This window comes from Pteropus alecto, unplaced genomic scaffold, assembly GCF_000325575.1.
Source record: "Pteropus alecto unplaced genomic scaffold, ASM32557v1 scaffold105, whole genome shotgun sequence".
In the NCBI taxonomy this organism is placed as follows: Eukaryota; Metazoa; Chordata; class Mammalia; order Chiroptera; family Pteropodidae; genus Pteropus; species Pteropus alecto.
This window is the reverse complement of record NW_006436294.1, coordinates 7,769,779-7,780,009: the sequence shown is the minus strand read 5'-3', so window position 1 is coordinate 7,780,009 and position 10,231 is coordinate 7,769,779. Positions and strand designations below refer to the sequence as shown.

Sequence of the window (10,231 nt, the reverse complement as noted above, 5' to 3'; positions counted from 1 at the left end):
TTCACAGGAGGACGTGCGGGCGGCGCCGCAGGAGACCCGCGGTGAGCGCGCGCGCGCGGGGCCGAGGGATTGGGGGGTGAGGGAGCGGAGCGGGACCCTCCCGATCCCCGGCCCCTCACCCCTCACGCCTCCCCAGCGCTCTACCGAGAGTACCGCGCCCTGAAGGAGGCCCTGGGTCAGGCGGGCGATGTCGGGCGCCGCGGCCCCGTGCAGTCGCTTCCGGCGGCAGCGGAGGAGGAGGTACCCCGGCGCCGATACCCCAGCCTTCCGGCTTAGCCTCCTGTACCGCCAAGCCTGCGAGGGGCGCAGACTTTGGGGGAGGACTGGGCAGGGTGCAGGAGGGCCGGGCGGTCCTCTCGTGCTCTGATGGCCTGGGGACGGGGCTGAAGACACCTTTGCCCGCCCCCCAGCTTTTGCCTGGGCCCCCACTGTCTCCTCCTGCAGATACCTGAGCCTGGCTGCTGGGGGTCCCACCTGAATCGGGCTGCAACCCAGAGTTCTCATCCGAGCCCAGAGCAGAGCTCTCGGGGTTCTGCGCAGGACTATGGGGAGAGGATTAAGGCCAACCTGAAGGGCACCCTGCAGGTGAGGGGTAAGGGTGGGACAGGCAGTCCGTCCTGGGTCCAGAACTACCTTTTGTCCAGGACCACCAGACACTCCTTTCTGTCAGCCTTCTCACACACAAGTGCTTGCACTAGCTCACACACGCATCTCTGCCATTAAGCAGGTCGCTTCTGGAAGGAACTCAGGGTCTGTCTCTGCTCTCAGCTCCCTTTCTTTTCCAGCCGTGTGCTTCTCACCTTGCCCCACTGTTAAAGGTGGGGACTTTTGTGGGTTTCAGAGTCTGGGGCTGTCCAGAGCCTGAGTTCCTGCTCACTAGTCTGTCATCCCCCTCCTAGGCTGGGCCAGCCCTGGGCCGCATACCCCGGCCTCCACGAAGAACCCCATCCATGCCTTCCACGGGGCCACCAGATGCAGGGGTTACCACCGTCTCTCCACAAGTCAGTGACGTGCCCTCCCAGCCTCCCAGGCCCCAGCTGAGGCCAGGCCGGCTCCAGCAGCTGCAGGCATCCCTGAGTCTGCGGCTGGGCTCCCTCAATCCTGACTGGCTGCAGCGTTGTCACAGTGGGGCCCCAGATTTTCTGGGGACTCCTGAGGTCTGCCAGCCTGTCCTGGGTACAGAGAAGCCACAGCCTCAGACTTCAGGTGTCCTTGGTCCCAGTACTGGCCCGGGGGAACCTTTACAGGGACCAGAGGCTCCAGCTCTACCGGCAGCCAGAGTCAGTGCAGGAAGCCCCCCACTTGGTAGCAGTCAAAGCAAGAAGCGGAGACGGGAAGGGGAGCTGGAGGAGAGCCCTGCGCAGGCTCAGCAGAACAGCGGCCACGCGGGATCCCTGCCCGGGGGAGCTGGGGCCGCAGCGCTTTCAGGACACGGTCCGGGGGCGCCCGTGCAGGCACAGCCCCCCGCCAGCCCCACGGCCCGCAGGTACCACAACTTCGGCATTCAGCAAGATCGCTTTGAGTTGAGCCAGGGTGGAGAGGGCCCTGGGCACGGCTCACCTGTGCGTCCCTTGTAGGCCAGCCGTCTGCGACAGGGGTAATTATGTGCGGCTCAACATGAAGTGGAAACGCTACGTCCGGGGCCCGGCCTTGCGTGGCCATCTCCTCCGTAAACAGGTGAGATGGCAGTAGGTGTGTCCCTCACCCCTCCTGCCTCTTGCCTGTGACCCTCCTTTGTGGCCCTCTCCCCAGGTGTATAAGCAGAAGTGGCAGAAAAAAAGGGAGTGTTTTGGGGGTGGTCAGCCTAGAACCACCGCCAAGGATTCTTGCTTCCGATGTGGGCAGCTCGGCCACTGGGCATCCCAGTGCCCCCAGACAGGTGAAGCCTCTGCTCTGGATGGTGGGTCGGGCAAACACTGGAGAAGATGTCGTGCTCTTTGGAGGTGGGGACGGTGCCTTAAGCAAAAAGCCCTATTGACTCTCTATTTCTGGCCCAGAGCCTACCCTGGCCCCCCAGAAGGAGGATGGCAAGGGTGAGGATGGCGTGCACACCCTGCCCACGTTGGAGGAAGTAGCCCAGAGGATGGGCACTGCCTATTCCCAGCTCTCTGGTGAGTGAAGGGCTGGGGGACAGGTTTAGACAGTGACCATCTTACTAGGAGGGTGCCAGCCCATACTGGGGTTCCCACACCATCCACTCCTGTCTGTTCTCAGCAGGTGAGGAAAATGCACAGCCCGGGCCACCCTGCCCGCCCCAACCCATGCCACCACTCTACCAGCCAGGATGCTCAGGGCAGGTAGCAGGTGAGCAGATGCCTGCCAGCCTAGAACCTACACTGAGGGGCGAGGGTGACTCGGGACCGTATTGACCACCTGCTGTGTCTACAGAGACGCCAGCTGAGGTGTTCCAGGCCCTGAAGCAGCTGGGGCACCAAGCCTTCCGCCCTGGGCAGGAACGCGCAGTCATGCAGGTCCTGTCTGGTGAGCATGGCTGCCCAGGGTGGAGAGGGGGAGGCAGGGCCAAGGCGGGCCACAGAGCAGTGCTGCTGATCTCAGTCCCACCCAGGCATGTCTACACTGCTGGTGCTGCCCACCGGTGCTGGCAAGTCCCTGTGCTACCAGCTACCTGCGCTTCTCTATGCCCGACGAAGCCCTTGTCTCACGCTGGTCATCTCTCCTCTCCTGTCACTCATGGATGATCAGGTGTGCAAACAGGACCCTTGAGCGCAGGCAGAAGGCAAGAACCGGCACCCACGGTTCGTCCGTTCCTTTGGCCTACTGCGTCTTACCCCACCCCCACCCCAGAGCTGCAAGGAGCCAACTGTTCTCGGCCTACCCGCTCTCTTCACAGCCCCAGGCCTGGCAGTGGCCTGAGGGCAGCAGGGCCATGGCTGGCCAGACTCGGGCCATCCCCAGTGCAGCCTGTGCTTCAGTGCTCCTCAGCCAATGCCCCAGGTGCCTCTGAATTCAGTCCTGGCACCCAGGGTCTGGGTATTTGCTCCTCAGAGGGTTTAGGGTGGGGCCAGCAGGAACTGTCAGGCTGAGCAGCTTGGAGAGGCATTTGGAGAAGGGCCAGGGCTAAGTAACCTTCGGCAGGCTGTGCTCCTGTATTTACAGGTGTCCGGCCTTCCGCCAGGGCTGAAGGCAGCCTGTGTGCACTCAGGCATGAACAGGAAACAACGGAACTCTGCCCTGCAGAAGGTGAGGAGTCTCAAGGGGGACGACTGGTAGGGACTGCGAACAGGACCCTGGGTAGCGGTCTTGATCTTGTTCTCAGGCTCGGGCAGCCCAGGTGCACGTACTGATGCTGTCGCCCGAGGCGCTGGTTGGGGCTGGGGCAGGAGGTCCTGCTTGCCTCGCCCAGCTGCCTCCAGTGGCCTTTGCCTGCATCGACGAAGCCCACTGTCTCTCTCAGTGGTCCCACAACTTCCGGCCCTGCTACCTGCGCATCTGCAAGGTGAGCCTGGTCCAGGTACAGGTGAGCAGGCCGGGGGTGGAGGGGGGACTGATGTCCTTACTGCTCCTCCTGCACAGGTGCTGCGGGAACACCTGGGTGTGTGCTGCTTCCTGGGTCTTACAGCCACAGCCACACATAGCACGGCCCTCGACGTGGCCCAGCACTTGGGTGTGGCCAAGGAACATGTTCTCAGGGGACCAGTCATCATCCCCCCCAACTTGTACCTCTCTGTGTCCATGGACAGAGACCCGGACCAGGTAGGTGTGCACACCTGGGCCTGGTAGAGGCCCTGCCCCCCGACTGCCCACACTGGCTGTCTCCCACCAGGCTCTGGTGACACTGCTGCAGAGTGACCGTTTTCGCTTCCTGGACTCTGTCATCATTTACTGCAACAGACGAGAGGACACTGAGCGTGTCTCTGCTTTGCTTCGCACCTGCCTGCGTGAAGCCTGGGCCCCAGGGCCCAGAGGTGAGATGGGGGCAAGGCTGTGCCCCACAGACTCGCCCAGGTTAACACTCTGCCTGACCATCCATCTGCCTCACAGGCCGAGTCCTGGAGGCTGTGGCCGAAGCCTACCACGCCGGTATGTGCAGCCGGGCACGCCAGCGGGTACAGCAGGCCTTCATGGAGGGCCGGCTACGAGTGGTGGTTGCCACCGTGGCCTTTGGGATGGGGCTGGACCGACCGGATGTGCGGGCGGTGCTGCACCTGGGGCTGCCCCCAAGCTTTGAGAGCTACGTGCAGGCCGTGGGCCGTGCCGGGCGTGATGGGCAGCCCGCACACTGCCACCTCTTCCTGCAGCCCCAGGTTGGTGCCCAAACCGCTGGAGCTCCCCTGCCCTGCCCAGCACCATGGCCACGCATTCACAGTTGTTCCGCTGCAGGGCGAGGACCTGTGGGAGCTGCGCAGACACGTACATGCCAATGCCACCGACTTCCTTGCCGTGAAGAAGCTGGTGCAGCGTGCATTTCCACCCTGTGCCTGCCCTCGGCAGCTCTCAGGGCAGGAGGGAGGCGAGAGTCAGGACAAGCACTCGGCCTCGGCCTTTGTGACTGAGTCCCGGAGGGAGGACAAGCAACCTGGCAATGAGCACACAGTCCGGTGCCCCGGTCACAAGCGGGCACTCCCGGTGCAGCCGACAGTGCAGGCCCTGGACCTGCCTGAGGAGGGTGAGCGACTGGGGCAGGAGTCGGGGAATACCCCATGACCCACGTCTGCTGATCCCTACTCTGCTCCCAGTTATTGAGACCTTGCTGTGTTACCTGGAGCTGCACCCACAGCACTGGCTGGAGCTGCTGGCACCCACCCACGCCCGCTGCCACCTACATTGCCCTGGGGGCCCCACACAGCTCCATGCCCTGGCCCGCAGGTGAGCACACATCCTACCCCAGGCTGAGGACAGGGCTGGAACCTGGCTGCTAGTCACTAGTCCCTTTTGGCATAGGTGTCCCCCGCTGGCTGTGTACTTGGCCAAGCAGCCGCCTGAGCAAATGGGCAGGGGAAGCTGTGCTGTGGAGTTTGACGTGGTCGAGCTGGTGGACTCCATGGGCTGGGCGCTGGGCCCTGTGCGACAGGCCCTCCGCCAGCTGCAGTGGGATCCAGAGGCCAGGACAGGTGCGTCCATCCCCGGCCCTGTGTGCCACCCACCTGCCTACCCACTCCTCCTGACACGCTCTCTGGCAGGTGTGCCTCGAGGTACTGGGGTGACAGTGGAGTTCAGGGAGCTGGCCTTGCACTTGCACAGCCCCGGGGACCTAACAGTCCAGGAGAAGGACCAGATCTGCGACTTCCTGTATGGCCGCGTGCAGGCCCGAGAGCGGGAGGCCCTGGCCTGCCTGAACCGTACCTTCCAGGCCTTCCGCAGGTGCGGGAGTGGGTGGACAGGGCCTGGGGCTGCCGTGTGCCAGGTGGGCAGCTCTAACGAGCTCCTCCTGCCACAGCATGGCCCTCCCCAACTGCGGGCCATTCCTGGAGCAGCCAGATGAGGAGCACAGTGCCAGACTCAAGGCTTTGCTCAGCCAGTACTTCGAGGAGGATGGGCTGGGGGGCTCAGGGGACGAGCAGGGCCCGGAGCCGGAGCAGGCCAGGGTGAGTGCCAGCCCCTCCTGGGGGTTGCACAGAGGGTCCAGGGCCCTGGAAACTTGGGTCAGCCTGATGCACTGCTGCCCACAACTCCAGGACTGGGAGGTCCAGATCCGCAGGGACATCCGCCATTTCCTGTCCTCGTGGCCGGAGCAGCAGTTCTCGGGCAGGGCTGTGGCCCGCATCTTCCACGGCATTGGTGAGGCCGGGGAGGCTCAGCCCCAGTAGGCATGGGCTGGGTGCCCAGTCAGCTGGCGGCAGTGCTCAGGGCCACATGTCCCCTTCTGCTGCAGGAAGTCCCTGCTACCCGGCCCAGGTGTACGGGCGGGACCGGCGCTTCTGGAGGAAGTACCTGCACTTGAATTTCCACGCCCTGATGCAGCTGGCCACAGAGGAGGTCCTGCTGTGGGGCCGCTGACCACCTGCGTCAGGGGCAAGCTCCCCATGCTGCCGGCTCAGGCGTGAATGGCTCCATGTTGCAGTATAGAGAGTGTCGTGTGCAGCAGCTCATCAAGGCAAAGACAAGGGGACGTGGCTGGCCAAGACAGCGACTACCTTAGGCCAACCCCATTGCTAGGGATGTGGGGACATGGAGGCCCGAAAATGCAGAATAAAAAACTTAAGTTATTTTTAGGGACTCTATTTTCCGGTGGGGCAGTGCCCACAGTCAGAGGACCCCACACATCCCAAACAGACACAGCTAGGCCACAGTCTTACTCATCTTTATTAGCTAATCTATTTGCCCAGCTCAAGCCAGGGTGCCAGGTGCCAGGCTCAGGTACAGAATGGGCATGGCTGAGAGAGCAAGGAACAGAGAGAAGCAGCAGGGCAGCCCCAGGCTGTCAGCCAGGGCTCCAGCCATTGTGCCCAGCAGCAGCTTCCCCAGCAGCTCCAGGGTGGCCAGGAGGCTATAGTGTGTGCCCTGAGATGGCGGGGTGGAGGGGAGGCGGCGATTAGGTCAGGACTTGCTTGTACCCCAGCCCTGCACGCCCCCCTGTCCCAGCCACGCTTCTCACCTGCAGGGCACTGGGTGCCAGCTGGCTGCAGCGCATCATCAGTGTGAAGGTGGCGGTTGTGACCAGGCCCCCCAGGAAGTGCTGCAGACACAGGCTTAGCAAGGCTGCCCCTGGAAGGGCCAAGATCAGCAGGGCCCAGGACTCTGTGCTTTTCCCCCCATGGCCTGCCCCCCACCTCTCAAAACTGTTCCTGGGCCCAGCCTGGTCCCTGGGGCGTCCAGGTAGAAGAGCAAGGCGCTCTGGCAGGCGAGGCCTCCAAGGCGCAGCTGCAGCACTGACCGCAGCAGGGGCAGCAGCTGCCTGTGGTAGGGAGGATGGGCAAGTCGGGGTGTGGGGCAGGCCAGGGGTGAGCGGGTAGACAGGGCAGGCTCAGAAAGGCTCACCGGTGCCTGGCCAGCAGGGCCCCACCCAGGGACGAGCCAGCGATGGAGCAGGCCACGGCACCCACAGCATTCCACAGCCCCAGCTCTGGGGCAGAGAGGCCTCGGTCCAGCAAGAGGAGTGGGAACAGGCTGCTGGCGCCCTGCTCACCTGTGGGGACAACACGAACCAGGGAGTCCACCTCCCATCTCTACCTGGGGCCCGTCATGCCCCCCAGCTGGGCTGCTGCCCAGCCTCTGTCCTGGGCCACAGGTCCCAGAACACAGTGTTAATTGGGCATCAGTGAAGCTCAGGGTCAGCATGAACAGAAGCTTGTGGCTGGAGCTCAGAGTGGCCGTGGAGGTAGAGCTGGAGAAAGGCAAGGCCCAGCAACAGAACCAGACTTGGCTCCAGCCCACAGGTCACACCCCAGAAAGAGGGCAGCCCCGCAAGTGGGTTCCTGGGCTCCAGAGGACCCACCTGAAGCTCCCCAGGCTCCCATCCCTCACTCACCCAACTTGTAAGTTAGCACGAAGCCTGCCATCCACAGGGTCCCCGACACAGCCAGCAAGTCCCGCAGAAGGCGCAGGGTGTGTGGGGGTAGTTCTGAGGGCTGAGGCCTGGGCAGCTGTTGCAAGGCCGGCGCAGCCCAGGCCAGGGCAGCAGCCAGCCAGTAGATGGTGGCCAGGAGCAGAAAGAGCAGGGGCCAGGAGAGGGTGGGTACGAGGGCCAGCAGCCCACCGCCGGCCAGCACCGACCCCAGCTTGTAAGCGACCACCTGCACGGTGTTGCCAGGCCCCAGCTCCGCTGGCTCCAGGAGCTGCACGGCCAGCACGTCCAGGGCCACATCCTGCACTCAGCAGAAGCAGCCCTGCCACAGTGACAGGCAGCCCGGCCTGGCCAGCTTCAGCGGGAGGCAAGGCTGCCAGCAGCCCACACAGCAGGCCCAAAGCAGCCGTGCTGACCACTACCCAGGACCTCGGGGAGCCCCGCGTGTCCACCAGTGGTGCCCACACCAGCTTGAACAGCCATGGCGCATACAGCACCTTGGCCAGTCCCACGCGAGTCAGGGAGAGACCACCAGCTCGCAGCAGCATGGGCAGCAGGCCAGACTGCAGCCCATAGGGCAGGCCCTGCACCAGGTAGAGACCGGCCAGCAGCAGCAGCTTCCCGTGCATGACCCGAAGCGCCGGGGCCAGGGCCAGCCCGTAGGGTTGCCGGAGCCCAGGCCCTGGCAGCTGGGGCTGAGTTCAAGGCCAGGTCTGGGGTGGGATCCCAAGTCTCCCTCAGAGTCTGGGGCAGGGCGGTTGTGAGTGGGCTTGTGGCCTAACCCAGTAAGGGTGGGAGCCACATGGCCGCATTGCCTTTGGACTGGGCCAGGCGGGGTTAGGGCTGGATTGGCTAGCGTCTGCACTCACGGCCTCGCGTCCTGGAGGCGGTCGTATGCCCAGGACCGCAGGCCGTCCTCCGCTCCAAACCATTCAGCCCGGAGCGCAGCCGGGAGACGCGGAACCATAGAGCACTCGAGCGGGCCAGAGCGCCGGACACCCTCAGACGCCCCCAGTGGCCAACCTGGGTGCTGCCGGCGTGCTGCGGGACACAGGCTGGAGTCCTTGGCCGGGCGGCCTGCAGGCAGCTGCGGCGCCAAGGACAGACAGCATGGAACGTAGTATGCGACAAACCCATGCTGGCACCTTCCAGGGTTATCAGACCCGCCCCCGCCCCCGCCCCCACCACCTGGACCCAGACCCTAAATCTCCAAAAGTGCTTCCTAGTATCTCACCTGAACTAGCTTTTTGTGGTGGCTGCAGGGTCTCCACAGCAGCCCCCAGGCAGGAGCTGGCCTGTTAAGGTTCCACTGAGCACTACAGCGTACTTCTGCCCCTGGCCCCTCACCTCATTATGCCTGTGGTTTCGGCAGCGCTCCACTCCCGCCACCCAAACCAGTGGCCACAGAGGACCATAGAAGGCTGGTTTGTGCACAGGTCAGGCCCCAGGCTCAGCCAACTGCCGCCTGCAACACACTCTAGTGTCCAGAGACAAGCCCAGACCGTGCCTGACCCCAGGTGGCCTGGCTGAGAAAGAGGCCCACCCAAAGGAGGCTGAATGTGGGGACCCTGATGCCTCTGCTGCCCAGAGGAGGCGTGGAAGCAAGGCCCGTGAGCAAGAACCGCCTCGCTAGTGAGCAAAGAACCAGATCCCTGGCCCATGCTGTCTCCCGGACATGGGCCCAAGGCTGGCCCAAGCCCTGTACCCACCCGCAGGCATGCGGACCAAGGCGCTTTCTCAGCAGCCAAGGCCACTTCTACATATGTTTCCTTGTGTATAAAATAGGGGCTACCGTTTCTACCTCCGAGGACCACTTGTGTAGTGACTCACAACACTGTCTGGTGTGAACACAGTAGGCGCTCATCCCTGTGTTCCAGGGGTAAGGATACAGGGCTGTCCACCTGCCCCGGCTGGGTCCTCCAGCCCAGCTCTTCCCAGGGCGCCTCTCACTCAGCATCTTACCTGCTCTCTTCACCCGCACCTGTCCTCAGGTGCTCCAGCTCAGGTGGGGGCTCTCCCTCCCCCCCACCCCAAGGGCTGCATTTGCACTAGGAGGTCACACACACTCACCACACACTTCAAACCACACGAGCAGGGCAAGACCTTGGCAGGGATGCTCCACCAGCAGCCCCAGGCGGCCATTAGGAAGAGAGCCAAGACTTCCTCCTGGAGCCCAGGGAGGCGCTGGGGATGCAGGCAGCCTCCTCTGTGAGCCCTCCTGGACCACTGCTCCTGAGGGCAGAGCGGCATTCACTCAAGGCTGAGTCCCCAGGCCGGCAAAAAAGGCACTCACGAGACAAAGGTGGGGAAGGCGCACACGGGCGCCGCCTCCTGGCAGTCGGTCTGTCTCACAGCTTTATTAAGGGCCTGAGAGAGGCCGGGGCCTAGCCCCACAGGCAGCGAGTCCAGAGGGTACCAGAGACCCCCAGGGCCTAGGCACTGTCAGTCAGAGTCCCTGGCCAGGTCCTTCAGGAGTACTCTTGGGTGAACTTGGCGTGGAACTGGCTCAGCTTCTCCAGAAGGGGCCGCAGTTTCTCCATGGGCGGCAGAATGGTCATCCTAAATTGGGGAGGAAGGTAAGCAAAGGGGGCAGGGGCCGCGGGTAGGGGCTGCATGGCAGGGACTCACCGGAAGTGGTAGGTGCCTTCCCGCTGCCCGAAGCCGCTGCCGGGCACCACGCAGATGCCGGTCTCCTCCAGCAGGCTCATGCAGAAGAACATGTCCGGAGCCAGACCCAGCTCCTGAGGTGGGTGGGTGGGCGGGCGG

General features: G+C 63.9%; 3 protein-coding genes across 3 annotated transcripts in view; 1 reads left to right on the top strand and 2 right to left on the bottom strand.

Annotated features, from left to right (window-relative positions):
* The first annotated feature begins 6 nt into the window (after positions 1-6).
* On the top strand, positions 7-6,169 carry RECQL4 (RecQ like helicase 4). Its single transcript, XM_015590293.2, has 22 exons — positions 7-41; positions 137-240; positions 445-585; positions 900-1,486; positions 1,578-1,677; positions 1,753-1,879; positions 1,998-2,111; positions 2,215-2,304; positions 2,389-2,481; positions 2,567-2,703; positions 3,118-3,201; positions 3,278-3,457; positions 3,535-3,714; positions 3,785-3,926; positions 4,003-4,265; positions 4,342-4,627; positions 4,698-4,827; positions 4,903-5,072; positions 5,142-5,322; positions 5,399-5,546; positions 5,637-5,739; positions 5,834-6,169. The coding sequence occupies exons 4-22, from the start codon at positions 951-953 to the stop codon at positions 5,956-5,958; spliced, it is 3,189 nt and encodes a 1,062-aa protein (XP_015445779.1). The 5' UTR covers positions 7-41; positions 137-240; positions 445-585; positions 900-950; the 3' UTR covers positions 5,959-6,169.
* A 77-nt stretch (positions 6,170-6,246) lies between these two features.
* Positions 6,247-8,615, bottom strand: MFSD3 (major facilitator superfamily domain containing 3). Its single transcript, XM_006913000.3, is given in 6 exon segments — positions 6,247-6,462; positions 6,557-6,666; positions 6,732-6,856; positions 6,940-7,087; positions 7,430-7,773; positions 7,775-8,615. Coding segments are annotated over 6 exon segments (1,221 nt in total). The 5' UTR covers positions 8,095-8,615; the 3' UTR covers positions 6,247-6,288.
* A 1,191-nt stretch (positions 8,616-9,806) lies between these two features.
* Positions 9,807-10,231, bottom strand: part of GPT (glutamic--pyruvic transaminase) — a 4,455-nt gene continuing 4,030 nt past the window's right edge. The window contains exons 10-11 of the mRNA XM_015590267.2: positions 10,094-10,229; positions 9,807-10,024 (exon numbers count right to left, since the gene is read on the bottom strand). Coding sequence (XP_015445753.1) covers positions 9,934-10,024; positions 10,094-10,229 — 227 coding nt within the window. The 3' untranslated portion in view covers positions 9,807-9,933. The remainder of the gene's footprint in view (positions 10,025-10,093; positions 10,230-10,231) is intronic.

Coding starts and splice junctions, on each gene's coding strand:
- RECQL4 (XM_015590293.2), top strand. CDS start 951: ATGCCTTCCACGGGGCCACCAGATGCAGGGGTTACCACCGTCTCTCCA. Junction 4,628..4,697: donor CCTGGACCTGCCTGAGGAGG/GTGAGCGACTGG, acceptor CTCTGCTCCCAG/TTATTGAGACCTTGCTGTGT. Junction 4,828..4,902: donor CTCCATGCCCTGGCCCGCAG/GTGAGCACACAT, acceptor CTTTTGGCATAG/GTGTCCCCCGCTGGCTGTGT.